This window comes from Astyanax mexicanus, chromosome 19 (genome assembly GCF_023375975.1).
Source record: "Astyanax mexicanus isolate ESR-SI-001 chromosome 19, AstMex3_surface, whole genome shotgun sequence".
In the NCBI taxonomy this organism is placed as follows: Eukaryota; Metazoa; Chordata; class Actinopteri; order Characiformes; family Acestrorhamphidae; genus Astyanax; species Astyanax mexicanus.
Genome location: NC_064426.1, coordinates 11,760,184 through 11,775,120, shown reverse-complemented (window position 1 = coordinate 11,775,120; position 14,937 = coordinate 11,760,184). Strand labels below are relative to the sequence as shown.

The window sequence follows — 14,937 nt, the reverse complement described above, 5'->3', positions numbered from 1 at the left end:
ATCTTATATTATTATAGTTATAATGTTTAGTTGCAGCTAACAGTTGATTCAACAAATTACATCACTAATATATACTAATTATGATCAGAAAAGAATATAGGAAGAGAACAAAAAGGTAAACGAACAGAAAAAAGAAAACAGAACCTAATATAAACCCTGCATTTTTATTGATTTAATATTAATATACTTAAATTTTAAAAAGCATCCTTTACCTATCAAGTGTGCGTACAACCTAGTTTTATACAGTCATTTTCCTGTAATGTTGCTTTTTGAGGGATTACTTTAAAAGCCAACTGTTTCCCATCACAATCACTGTGAACAAAAGTATGCTTTTGTAGAAAGCCCAATTTTGTGTTAAGTCATAATTGAATACAGAAAAATTTGTAACTTTGTCTGTTAAACCAGAAACAAATAGCAGTTTTGCTCATTTAGCTGTACTCTACTAAGATTAATATTCAAAACTTAAATAATGCTGCCAGTAAATGGTGTCATAACTTTTTTTAAACAACTGCCAGAGACACACTGATAATATCATAGCATATTGTAAAAGCATAATAAAATTAGCAATTGCACCCTTTTAAATAAATTTTTTTATTTAGAATTTTTATCCCATTTTTTCTCAATTTACACGGCCAATTACCCAACCCACTCATTAGGACTCCCCCTATCACTAGTGATGCCCCAACACATCAGGAGTGTGAAGACTAGCGCCCGCCTCCTCTGATACATGTGAAGTCAGACTCTGCCTCCTTTCGTACTGCTGTGATTGCAGCATTGCCGAGTAGCATTACAGAGCTCTTGGAGAAACGCACAGCGACTTGGTCCTGATAAATTAGCTCACAGATGCTTTGTGCTGCAGACATCACCCTTTGAAGTGATGTGGAGAGCACCATCTACCCACCCAGAGAGCAAGGCCAATTGTGCTCTTTCAGAATTCTGACAGCTGATAGCAAAGCTGCATGAACCAGCGATCTCCCAATCACAGTGGCAGCGCCTTAGTCCACTGGACCACTTGAAGTCCCGACAATACACTTTTAAAAGATATTATTTTTGTGTATATAGTATATATATATACATATATACATACATATATACATTATATATATATATATATAGTGTTGTAACTTAATTTGCATGTGAAAAACATACAAAAAACACAATGGACAATAATCATCAAAATTTCTGTCCATTGTGTCCATTTATCGGAGCCTATAATTAAAATTATGCTGACAGATTTATCCGCTACATTAACTACATAAGTCAAACAGCTATATTTTACACTGTATTAAACTGAAATTTGAGTAAAATGTTTTTTTGGATCATGTACAGTTACACATGAATAAACATGTGTTACTGAAAGAAAATTAACCACCATACGCCTGTACACATTATAGATAGTAATAGCATAGAAGAATGTATCAGTTGAATTAATCTTCTTAGAAATTAATCTATTAATGTGCAAACAAACAACAAGTAACAAAAGTGCATCCTAAAGAAACGTATCTTTATTTGTAAGCAGCCAATGCCTGTAGTTTCAGTAACTGTTGCAATAGCAAAATTAGAGGTACACAAAGTAATTAATGAAAAGCAGTGTGTAATTTTAATACATGTAACAAACCTGTACCTTTCTTGAGGTGCTCGGTGTTTTTTTTTTTTTTTTTTAACAATAACAAAAAGCCCATGCAAAATTTCAAAAACTTGAAGCACAATTCAGAGGCACAGTCAGAGGTAAAAGTCCACTTGGCTTCCTGGTATAAAACAACACATTTTCGCAAATATATGTTTTTGTGGTAAAACTGTAAAATTCATTCAGTAATAGTCTCCTTTTTTAACTGCTCAAGTTGATTATTTTCAGATAAAGTATGTGTATATAGAACAAAAAAGCATATTCAAGTGCACATTAATTGTAACTGACATTAAAGCCCTGGTTTGCAGTAGTTTACACAGTTTTTGCCCTTTTTTCTATTTAATCAATTTATCGACCTAAAACAATTTGAATGAACACCAGATTACAAAAATATTATGTGCATAAACTTGTTTGTCTGTGCATTAAGTACTTAAACATGGTGACAATTCTGTATTACTGTTTGTCTGTCAACTGTATATAATGCAAGTTTAACACAGCTGCAATTAGCATCAGTCGATCACATAATCATTTTTTTTTTAGCATTTTTAGATTTTTTTTAGAAGCTAAAATACTCCTTCACTTTTTAAGCTTTTACAATAAATATTTTTTTTTTCAAAAATAGTTTTGTGCACAGTAACACCTGATTCTGTTCTGATTGGTAAATGTGAGCACATCATAATTAAACTATTAAATTGGCAAATTCACATATTCATAAGACACATTGGTCTATGGTGGTTTAAGAAAGATTGTAAATGATTTTCTGTAACTGTTCCTATTTTGTGTTCAGACCCAGATAAACAATGGAGTGTAGAATTAATATATACAAGTAAAGCTCACTGACAATTCCTCCAAACCTTTGTAAAGCTAAGCTTTGGCACTCAGTATGCTGGGGGTTGATAACTTCCCTCGCCTGTGGAGCTGTGAGTGAATGGGGCCTGTTGGTAATTGTCTGGGGCGCTGGGGTAATTAGGGTATGGGGTGGTTTGGTCATGAGAAGGATCAGTGTAGCCAACCTCATCCATGCCTTGATGGTATCGTCTAAAGGCAAATAAGGTCAGCAAAGCCTGGTAGAACAAAAAGAAAAGGTTTGCTTTAGTTTATCAAGCACACAATTTAACTCAAATGCATAGTATGTCAATACATTGCTTACCCAGCTGATGACAGAGAAGAATGAAAATGCTATCACTGCTCGTGCGGCATCTTGTGGGATTCCCTCAATCTCAACAGTATGAGACCATTGATTGGCCAAGAAGCAAAAACATACAAACCACAGGAAGGTCCATGCCCCTGTCAAAAAGACAACAGGACACATGGGAAGTTGTTTAACAAACGAGTGAAAAGTACAGAAAGCAGCTGGGTTAAGAGAAGGTTATTAAATTAGTGCAGAATATTAAAAAATATAATGAACATATAATGGTCTACAAAACTAAAACCCACTTAATGCATTTTGAAATGAGACTAAAGACCATTATCTCAGGTCACATTTACAAAACATCACATACACAAATAGCAATAACAATTCTCTTACCAGAAAAAACAAGATCACTGATGACAATGTGTTTTCTCTGATTGGCATTGCTGATTTGAGGAAAGTATGCATCCAAAATAATGAAGGCAACACATGCCAGGAAAGCTAGAATCCCCACAGCATTTCCGTAACTACAGGCACTGTCATTTTGATTAAATATGCATTTAGTGTCTTCTTTCTGATGCTGGTTGACGAAGCCCTCTGCAGTAATGGTTGCAAAAACCACTATGGAGAACAGCTGGAAACAGGAGAAAGGTACTAATGAAATAAGGAAGCTTAATATTATAGAACTTGCTCAAACCATTAACAGAAACAACAGTTTATAGTCTAAATGCAGAAGCGAAGCAAGATAACTGAAAGCATTACTGTAGTGTATAAAAGGCAGGCCTTGTCCTCAGACCTTAATTGTGTCACATGTCATACCCTGGATCTCAGAACCTGTAGATCAAGCTTTGGTAACAGATATGCAGTTCATTAAACTTGTCTTTCATTTTGCAACAAAACCTCTGGCACTGCTCACTCCAACAAATCAACCAGTTTTTCCATTTCCATATGGTACTAAACAAACTGGTCTTTTCACTATATAAATAAATAGCTGTAATTCCCTCACACTTTCAATATATAGCACAGTCAAGTTTCAGTAACAGTGGCAAAAGCTAAACACAAAGTAGAGTAATGTATGTACTAAAAAGAATCAGCTACAATTATTTCAAAACTCCCCAATCATATCCCTGGCCTAACATTTAACTATGCAGGGCAAGACTATTCCATCACAAAGACTAGGAAACACGGTGAACGTCTCGGCTGAGCCGAGCCAGGCCCGACTACACCAAAGTCAACACTCAACACGCTACAGGTGAGTCATCACTCCATAGATACTCGCACTGCAGCACGAGCGCACAATAAACTAAATACAATAAACTACAGCCTGATCATTTACAACTGTTAATCACTAAAAAGACAAAGATATTAAAGGTCTGAGTTTTAACCTTGAATGCTCACAACTTTCAGTTCCCTGTAACACTGAAGCAGCTGCCTCTAACCCACATCCTAACGATCTGATAGATTAAAGTGAACCGCTCACACGAGACAGTACCTGACAGCACACAGCGCGAGCCTGCAGTATAGAGACATGTGTGTTTTTTATGTCCTAGTTTCTTTCTTCTGTTATGGTTAATAAAAAAGCTGACGACAAAACTAGCAAGTGCTAACTCGTTCTTTAAATAAGTTTGATCAGCGAGGCGGATACTCACCCAGCTCAGCAGGCGAACTATAGTTTGAGGCTTCTTAATAAAACTCTGGAAATCAAAGGAACCGCCGGATAGAGCTGCACCGTAAACACTCTCCATTCTGAAACAGTTTTAACAACTGTCGATCTGCACCACAATTCCTGTCTGTACTGTTTACTTTCACAATGATTTCCTGAAAGCAGCGTGAGCCACCCCCTCAGGAAGTACACGTCATTCATTCAGCGTATGCTGAGGGGTAATATCAGAATATTCTCCCGCCTTTCCTACTGCCTGTTAGGACTATGTACCTTATTTAAACTGAAAATTTAAGGTCCGTGGTTTTCTGCTTTTGGGTAAAATGCATGAATGAAAATCACAACCTAAATAGTTTTTTTATGGTTTACTAGGTTATTATAGATTGAAGGTCCGTTACTGAGAACAAAGACTAGAGAAGGACATTTTAAGATAGATGGGTCATTCTTCATTTGGAAAAACCATGTCACAAGTTTGGAGGGTTTTTAAAAAAAAAGGCCTAAAATATCAGGGACAATTTCAAAAGTCAGTATATACATTTTCACAGTTAACCTAAGATCAAAAACACATTTTCCTTATGAGTTATTTGATTTTTCCTTTTTTAAATCATTTTTCAAAAGACTTTGTCACTGGTGTTATCAGGATTATTTCATCATATTATATATGATAATGTATATCATATTTTCATTTTATTTTATCATATATATTGTTAGCTCTATTAAACTGTTTCCTGGGTCACAGGTCATCAAAGAATAAGCATCTCAAGGCATGAGAAGGCATGAGGAGTCCATACTTGCTCATTTTATTTTATTAATCTTTATTTGTGGTCTCTTGATTTCCAATGAGGCAGGCTTTTCACAAAATCCTCCATTTTAACTAAAATGTCACTGATGTTACAGATGTGTTACCATATGGTGTTTTTTCATGATGTTTTTTTAAAACTAAAAGTGCATGAAAAAATGTTAAAGTCATTCATTCTTATATCAGTAGTAAAATTTTCATGTATATTGGACAAAAATGTATTATTATTATTATTTTAATTGTATAGGAAGATGCCTTAGTATAAAGAAAAATTTATAAAGAAAAGAGCGCTTTATTTTTGTTATTTTAGTGCTTGTGTATAAACATACTTTGGTAACATGTAAAGTTAAATGGAATTTCTTTATCACATTCAGCCACATTGTAATTTCAATTAAAAATAAATAAATTGATGACAAAATAAATTCTTCAATATGGGATAAAACCAGTGAGTAGGAGCAGTAGGAGAGGAGGTGTAGGAGAGGAGCAGTAGGAGAGATGGGTTAGAAGAGGAGCAGTAGGAGAGGAGGAGTAGAATGAGAAGAAGAGCAGTAAGAGGAGCAGTAGGAGAGATGCTACTTTAAATGCTTACTGCAGTTACACGCGGCTGCCTGTAGATGGCGGATTTTAACAGTGAACAGCTGCATTTAGGTAAAATGTAAAAGTGCAAACGCTCTGAATTAAAAAAGACGTTCCAAGTTCTATTTAGACTTAAACAGATATCATTAAATATATATCATTAAAAAGTTACTTTATTTCAGTAATTCAGTTTAAAATGTAAAACTTATGTTATATACAGTTGCAAGAAAAAGTATGTGAACCTTTGGGATTACTTGGATTTCTGCATAAGTTGGTCATTGTGTTCTGATTACAACAATAGACAAACACACACACGTTTTTGCTGCCAAAGGAGAATCAACCAGTTATTAAATCCAAAGATTCACATACCTTTACCTCCTCACTGTGAATATTAACATGTCGGGTTCAATAAAACCATGCAAACATATCATTTTTTGTGTGATTAGTTCAAGCAGACTGTGTTTGTCTATGTAAGTCTATGACTTAGTTGAAGATCAGAACACATTTAATGACCAATTTATGCAGAAATCCAAGTAATTCCAAAGGGTTCACATACTTTTTCTTGCAACTGTATAGATGTTAGGTTACACCGATGGATCTATTTTAATTCTTTATTTCTTTTATTGTTGATAAACCCCAAAATTAGTATCTCAGAAAATCTGAATACTAGAAAATGAAATCGGCATATGTATAAAAGTTGTCAGCATAGGAAAGCATGAAGTGCTGTACGATTTTCCGAAAAACACTGCACTGACTTCCATATGGAAGTCATGTTAAAGTTGTTGGTGTATCTCTTTTTAAGATTAATTGTTTATATTCTTCAGCAGTTTTTTCTGCTTATAAAATCAGTTTATAGTCTATTTTATGTTATTAATACTGTCTCACATTTATGAGAAACTCAGGAAAAACAAAAGAGGAGTGAGGAATGCACCTGAATTCCATCTTCCTTCTGGACTTTGATAGTGTGAGGTACTGTATCTTACTTCTGACATTAAAATTTTTTATTGTATATTATTATTTTAATTATTAATATAGTATGGCTTTATTTGCCATAATCTGTGTTAATTTGTGATCTATTGTTCTTTAATCTGCCTCTGTATTTGAGCAAATCTTTATAGTGGGGTTCCATGTATAGGCAATTAGTCATAGTCATTTACCATTGATGCAAAAGTTTCGTTTACACTTGGAAGTTGTTTGTAAGGGTCTATCGAACAATTTTGTCCGAGGGCAAAAACAGTCCGATCAAAAAATTGCCCTCTAGGGGGCATCGTCTCCAAACCCACTATTAGCCTTTATAATGCAACAGATGAGGCCAGAAAAAGTTCACTTAATGATTCAATCATGAAATTTGTCACAAATGTTTATTAAAAATTCATTTTTAAAAGTGCATTGGCCACAGAAAATCCAAGATGGCTGCCATTTTTTCAAGATGGCCGCCCTCTACTCTAATAATGATCTATTATTATATGTTATTGTAAAAAAAGATCTGCTTTTGCATGTAACTACTTAAATAAAAACAATTTCAATTTAGAATATTACTGTATATGCTGTATAACCCTAAAAATGTCTTACATTGTTTATTTAAATTAAAAATATATACATGTATTTTTCAATTTTAATACAACAATGACATTCAAATATACTAAGACATGTACTCTTTATGACAAAACATTGACAAACAATGCACATATAACAGGACTCAGATTGTCTGATTTGAACATTTGAACTATTTATTGACTCAAAATGAAGAGTAGCAATTGACATACTTATCATATTTTTTACCAGTATCACAAAAACAAATATAAAATAAAAGGCCAGGTGAAAGAGGTGTTTATTGTTAAAACCTTTACATTTACACACATTAAGACTTCTGTAATTTACTATCTCACACAATTACACTTGCATAGACGTGTGCAGTTCAGCTTTTCTTTCATACATTTGCAACGAGAACTGGTAAACCTGCTTGAACAAGTATTTTTACAACTGCATTTCACATCAAGATTCCTTACATCTGTGGCGAGGGGCAGCGTTGTCCAAATGGGAAGCAGTTTGCCATCTTCTTCCTTCAATCCATGATCGTTGGGTCACAACCCAACGTTCCAACATCCCTGGATTCTCTGTCAGTCCAATGATGCCACCAACTCCTTTCACTCTTTTGTTGGCCTGCTCATGTGCTTGATCAATTGGCATGGATTAGAAACGACGATTGCTTCGAGTTATTGTCCAGTGTCCCTCCTTAAACTCAGCAAGGATGGTATCTGGGAGCCCTGCCATGTCTCTAATAAAGACTGGAATCCACCTGGCATAATTGTGATGATCAAGAGCAAAGAACAGAGGTACAAGTTTCTGAAGTGTGATGACCATTAACTCAAACTTCCTTTCCCGATGTGCCCGGATGAACATGAAAATAATCTGCTGGTATTTGTGAACAAGCACCCAAACTTGAATGTTGGGCTCTCCTCAGAAACTTCCTCAATCCAGTCCTTAAAGTCTATTTTGGTTCCACTGTCCTCATATGCTCGTTTCAGAAGGCTGTCAAGAACAACAACAGTAACTTGATGGCCATACCTCGATCTCATTACATTGGTTGCCTTCAGAAGTGATGTGCCTGCAGCTTCTGATTTAACTAGCCCAGCTTCCTTCAATGCTTCAGGCCACCCACACCCATGTAGGAGATCTCCCATGGTGCTCCACAAGGCCATTTCAATATGAAGCCCACCTAGCATCACCACAAAGTTGTCTTCTCCAAAGATTTCAGGGAATGTCCATTGAATTTTCTTTGCCAGGGCATATAGTGGTTGGTCCACAACTAAGAGAGGGACTTGATGGGGGTTTAGGTGCTCTGTTGTCTTTTTTACTAGTTCCATTCCATGCCTAATCATTTCTGGGCTGGCTGCTTTCTCACGGAAAAGGGGAAGGAGGGCGTCAATGCATTTTTCTGGTTGTCCAACAGTATCTGATCGAGTAGCATGAAATGACGACCACATTGCTGGAGTCTCATTTGCAGAATCCGCATATAGGGCATCATGAACCGCCACCATCCATTCTTGTTCATGTTGTTTCTCTGTATCAAATGAACTTGTTGCCATTGGCTGCACAATTTTCATCTTAGGTTGGCAGACTAGATTTTGTCCCACTGGAGGTACAAATGTATATGACAGGGGTAGTATTGGTCCACTGCTGCCTCCTTCTTTTTTCTGAGAGTTTATGTGTATACACTCTTGGTCCATTCCAGGTTTCTGTGTTGTTGGAAACTGAAAAAATGAAATTCCAGTTCCATGGAATGATGAAGTTGCTGTACGTGATGTGGGATTGTGGTCCAGGTTATCCAGAGCTGCAACTGTAAATATGTTCTGACGCAAATTTGTAGGACAGACTATATCTGCGTTCTTCTTTGTTAGATCTCCAATAGCCTTTGCAAAGCTAGCTTCAATGCTGAGAACCTTCTTGTATGACACACTCAGATTGTAGTTGTGTAAGAGTTCAACCAACTTCTTGCTTCTTGTTTGAGAATGCAGTTCAAGGGCCAGGAACACTGCAAGTGGAGGCTCACAATTAAGATTTCGGGAAAAAGATGTCATGTTTAGCATAGCCATCTGACTCATAGAGAGTATCTCTCGAGAATTATCGTCTTCCGAAGTTGATTTTGGTCCTTTTAGGGATGGCGGAAAAAATATTTCAGACGCTGTGGCACAGAGGATTCTTCACAGTCTTTTGGAAATGATCCGTCAAATATGAATGGAGAGTCATGATTCCAAACTGCTTTTCTGAGAATGGATGCTGCTAATAACAATGTATGAGATTCCTCTTCTTGTGTTTGAGAGGCAGATGATATTATTTCTCTAGCAGTTTTTGAACAAATTAAGAAAACTCTGTCACGACAACCCTTTTCCTCTCTCAAATCTGGAAAGTGTTGGAGGACTGTCTTCTTCAGACGTGTCCGGTTCACTGTCATCTGAATTCCATGCTGTTCTAATTTCTCTGTCAACATATCACACAGGTCATGCAATGCAAAAATGTTGCGACCTCCAACAATTTCCTCTTCAATGAATTGGATCAATTCATTTTTAACTGTGACCTCAAAGTCCTCTCTAGGGGTATCTTGTTTGATTATTGCATTGTAACGACGGTTGAAGCCTGTATAGCAATTGCGATGGTATTTTGCCTCAATAGCCACAAGGTCGCCCTCTGAAAGGAGTGCCACAATCCGATCTTCTCCCAGTGCAACTGCTTTGTCATGTATCTGCTTGGTGAGTTCTACCTTCTGAAAAGAATGATCCGTTTCATTTGTTTCGTCACCACAGAAGATGCATAAATTCCTATTGACAGCTGTACCTGTCCGGTAGGATCTTCTTGTGGGAGAAAGCAAGCCTTTTGAGTAATTTTCTTTTGCATTATCGAGTACTGCTGACTCGTAAAGCTTACGACATGATTTATGCCAGGCAGCATTATTCAAATGCATGGCTTCCTCATCTGGAAGTTGTATATGTGGGTGTGGAGCAGCATCAGTTTCTCTGAACTGATGTGCAAGCCTGATCATTTCTGCATATGCTCCCTGTCTATGACTAACAATTGGATTAGCCAGAGGACAAACAAGTTTTTCCTTTGTTTGTTTTTGGCACAGAATGCACAAATGCCATTTTTTTGTCCCAGCCATTACTGTTACAACTTTTGTTTCCACTTTTCGGTTTGGTTCAGCAGTAGGTTGAAAATATACCTACTTTCTATGTTAATTGTAATTTATAGAGACATGATAATGTGTCTGGTAAGGGGGGGGGGGTATAGAGAGAGAGAGAGAGAGAGAGAGAGAGAGAGTGTGTGTGTGAATGGTGAGTGAGTGAGTGAAAAAGAGGTATTTCTGTAAAATGGCTGTTTGTAATTACAGCAACGTCATTCATCTGAAATTCGAAAATTGGGAGCTACAGTAATTTTCTGCCATACCATAGTTTGAACTTCAACTTTTGAGAAATAACCGTTTCCTCATGTACTGCTGCCTAGAAATATCAATATCAATAACAAGAAATATTATTACATTGCAAATGATATGGTCTATATGGTCTATTTCTAAAAAATATATATAATTCCGTTTTTTGCCATTTCAGAAAATGGGCTAAAAAACTATGTTTTTGTTATCTGATCTCTTGGCCCTCAATCCACAATTGTTCTTTAGACCCTCATAGTCAATTTAAAAAAGAAAACAAAACTTTTGCATCAAATTAAATCAGTTCTATTGGTAATGTAAGACAATTTGACCTATTTCAAAAAATACACAATTCCGATTTTGGCTACTTTCAGAAAATGGGCTAAAAAAATTATTTCCTTGCAATTTGATCTCTTTGCCCTCGGACAAAATTGTTCTAGAGACCCTTATCTTCAATTTCCAAGAGAAAACCAAACTTTTGCATCAGTGGTAAATGACTGAGGGCCTAGGCACTCCACTATTATTATATATAATAATAGGAATAGTCAGCGGCCATAATCCTCTCTGTGACGTTCAGAACCACAGGAATAAAGATTTCACAATATAGAGGGTGGGGATCTCTTTATTAATTAAAGATGCTTATCAGCAGATCAGAAAAGATATTGAGAGATGAGTAAATCTCACAGGGTTTATTTGCTTTGTGATAAAGTGCAGGATATAATAATTTAATTTACTTGGTGCAGCAACGACCACCTGCTGCTTAACACAGGAAAGACTGCAGTGGTGGATTTCGGACGCAACCCACTCCCAGTACACTGAACAGTGCAGGTAGATAAAGCAAGACTAAACTTTAGGGTATGCTCAGCTTGTACACTTTGCTCTGACTGCTGTATCATCAAGGTCCCAACACGGCTGTCCACTGATATACCTGAACAATAACTACAGCTACTGGTAGCTAGATGGCGCTGCATGCTGGCTGTTTTAACGTCAGAGCAGCGCGTGGAACCTTTTAGCCGTTTGTATGTGTATATATATTATCTCATTTTATTTATTTAATAGCTTTATTTATATTATTTTAATTTATATTGTTTATATATTTTTTTTATTTTACGGCTGGTAAACAGAGGACGAAGCTGGATACCAACTCAACACACACACGCAGGGTGCGAGAGCTGCTCACGGCTAAGATCTCATCCCTTCCTCTCCTGTTCACTCTCTGCCCGCTCGAGTGAACTCCCCAGCAGCTCAATTCACACCGCACCCGTAACTGGAAGCCATCGGAGCAGCGGACCCGCCACCACACCTCAAAGCCGCCCCGCCAAACCCTTCAGCTGGACACGGCTGAGCCGCAGAAACGCCGCTCTCCGCCGCAGGTCTCCCGCCGGTGAACAGCTTAGCTGTTTACTTATTTTATTTTTTATAATTTTCTTTACTTCTTATGTGTCAATTTTTTATGGTATTTTAGAAATTTCTGTTTTACATATATATTTTTATTAAATGTTGATTTAAAATGAGTACTTTTTATTTATTATTATTATTATTGTTATTTCTAAATTATTATTAAATATGTTCAATCCCTTTGATGTTATGAAGGCTCGGCAACATTGTAAATAAGGGTTACCCTCAATGTTTTTCCTGAGTGAAAATAAAGGTTGATGGATTGACTAATTATGACTGATTTTATCCTAAAATAATGGACAGTTCATGACATTTCTTAAAGAGAGAAGCCAATTGGACAACACTACCTGTCCAGCCAATTGGACGGGTAAATTGAATGAAAAGGTAAATATAAACAAGTAATGTAAAGTAAAGAAGACAGTACCAAAATGTGCTAGGAAAGAAATGCAGATATGTACTGCACCTTGTACTTTGCTCATACGCTCATAAGGCTTTAGAATTTAGAATATTTGAACTGAAATTGCTGATCCAAACAAGCAGTGATTTATAAAGGAAAATCATGAAAGTTATCATGGGTGCCCAACTTTTTCATACCACTTATTATTTTCATTCTTTACAATTATGGGCTTCTTTCTGTTGGTCTGTCACTTAACATCTCAATACAAACATTTACATTTGTGGTTGTTAGGTGCCAAACGAGGATCAATCAGCCTTTATTTAAACTTGAAGTACATTGAAGGTGACCGAGTCAATACATAAGGAAAAAAAAACAATTAAAAATAAATAAATAGACCCAGCATTATAATAAGATATATCAGATAGTTTAAAATAAGATATTACAATAAATAAGAAGAAATAATAAAGTATGGGTAAGACAATCAAAGGTAATAAAAAATTAAAAGAAGATGAACAGATGAATAAATAAAAATTATAAGCAAAAACAATAACAGAAGAAAAAAATTAAAACTATAAGGAAGCTAAAATGATGGCTAAAAAACTAAATTCAAAGAAGTTAACTAACACATAAATAAGACCAAAAACAACTAAAAACTAAATTAAAATAAAATTATATTCTTTTTTTATTTATTTATTTTAGCTTTAGCTTTAAGTTTCATGTAGTGAACTCCAGCCCGCTGGTGCACTGTAGCTAAAAGCATTTTGAGCACTTGAATATTTTTACTAGGCAGCCCTCAACTGGTAACTCCTGCTTTGTGAAATACCCATCAAATGTTACACCAATCAACCCATTACTACCATTCCCAACCCATTATACCCATTATTACACTTGCTGGTTTGTTTTGGTTCATTGTCCTGCTGCAGAACCCAAGTTCATTTCAGCTTGAGGTCATGAACAGATGGTCGGACATTCTCCTTCGGGATCTTTTGGTAGACAGCAGAATTCATAGTTCCATTTATCACATCAAGTCTTCCTGGCGCAGCAAAACAGCCCCAGACCATCACACTACCACCACCATGTTTTACTGTTGGTATAATGTTCTTTTTTTGGAATGCAGTGTTTCTTTTACGCCAGAAGTACTGGGACACACACCTCCCAAAGAGTCCAACTTTTGTCTCATCAATTCACAAAATGTTTTCCCAAAAGTCTTGGGGATCATCAAGATTCTGGTAAAATTGAGACAAGCTTTAATGTTCTTTCTCACTTAAATCATTAGTTTTCTGCCCATTCACCAAGCTGATACATGTTTTTCCTTTATCCATGTAAGTCATTTTTTAAGGAGCAGTGTTCAGAGCATCATCAAGGACGTTTCTCATCTGAATCTGGGGCTTTTTACCCTCCTCCCATCTGTCAGGTGCAACAGGAGCCAGGATTTAAGATTCAAAATTCAGTATAGGGATCTCAACTTTTACCAGACTTCTCTACACAGACAGAAAAACTAAGGAATTTGCTCAGAATAAGGAAAGATATTAAATTAACAGATAGGTCTAACAGGGAGAGAGAGAGCTGAGCTTTGTGTCATTGCCCTCTGCTTCAGTTGTTCTAGTATTATTAAATACAATGCCTTGCGAAAGTATTCACCCCCCTTTACATTTTTCACATTTTGTTACCTCACAACCTGGAATTCAAAGGGAATATTTGAGGGTCTGCATCATTTAATTTACAGACCATGCATACAACTTTCAACATTTAACATTTTTTTTTATTGTGAAGCAAACAACAAAAAGGACAAAATAACTGAAAACATCAGTGTGCATAACTATTCACCCCCGTAAGTCAGTACTTTGTAGAGCCACCTTTTGCAGCAATTACAGATGCAGGTCGCTTTGGATAAGTCTCTATGTGCTTGCCACATCTTGCCACTGGAATTTTTGCCCATTCCTCATGGCAAAACTGCTCCAGCTCCTTCAAGTTAGATGGTTTCCGTTGGTGAACAGCAATCTTCAAGTCTGACCACAGATTCTCAATTGCATTAAGGTCTGGGCTTTGACTAGGCCATTCCAATATGTTTACACGTTTCCTCTTAAACCACTCAAGTGTTGCTTTAGCAGTATGCTTTGGGTCATTGTCCTGTTGGAACGTAAATCTCCACCCTAGTCTCAAATCACTGACAGACGTAAACAGGTTTTGCTCAAGAATATCTCTGTATTTAGCACCATCCATCTTCCCCTCAACTCGGACCAGTTTTCCAGTCCCTGCTGCTGAAAAACATCCCCACAGCATGATGCTTCCACCACCATGTTTCACTGTGGGGATGGTGTTCTTAGGGTGATGAGATGTGTTGGGTTTGCGCCAGACATAGCGTTTTCCTTGGTGGCCAAAAAGTTCAATTTTGGTCTCATCTGACCACAGTACCTTCCTCCATAC

General features: G+C 36.5%; 1 protein-coding gene across 1 annotated transcript; it reads right to left on the bottom strand.

Annotated features, from left to right (window-relative positions):
* Nucleotides 1-1,485: 1,485 nt before the first annotated feature.
* Nucleotides 1,486-4,600, bottom strand: syngr2a (synaptogyrin 2a). The gene is made up of 4 exons (XM_007241613.4): nucleotides 4,409-4,600; nucleotides 3,156-3,393; nucleotides 2,778-2,914; nucleotides 1,486-2,691 (listed from the first exon to the last, which is right to left on the bottom strand). Exons 1-4 carry the CDS (start codon nucleotides 4,502-4,504, stop codon nucleotides 2,506-2,508), a joined length of 657 nt encoding a protein of 218 aa, XP_007241675.1. The 5' UTR covers nucleotides 4,505-4,600; the 3' UTR covers nucleotides 1,486-2,505.
* Between the last annotated feature and the right edge of the window lie 10,337 nt (nucleotides 4,601-14,937).

What these genes read in the sequence shown, in the direction of transcription:
- syngr2a (XM_007241613.4), bottom strand. Translation starts at nt 4,504, where the DNA reads ATGGAGAGTGTTTACGGTGCAGCTCTATCCGGCGGTTCCTTTGATTTC. An exon ending in CAGTGATCTTGTTTTTTCTG is followed by an intron (nt 2,915 to 3,155) that starts GTAAGAGAATTG and finishes TCTTTTTGACAG; the next exon opens with GGGCATGGACCTTCCTGTGG. An exon ending in TCTTCTCTGTCATCAGCTGG is followed by an intron (nt 2,692 to 2,777) that starts GTAAGCAATGTA and finishes TTGTTCTACCAG; the next exon opens with GCTTTGCTGACCTTATTTGC.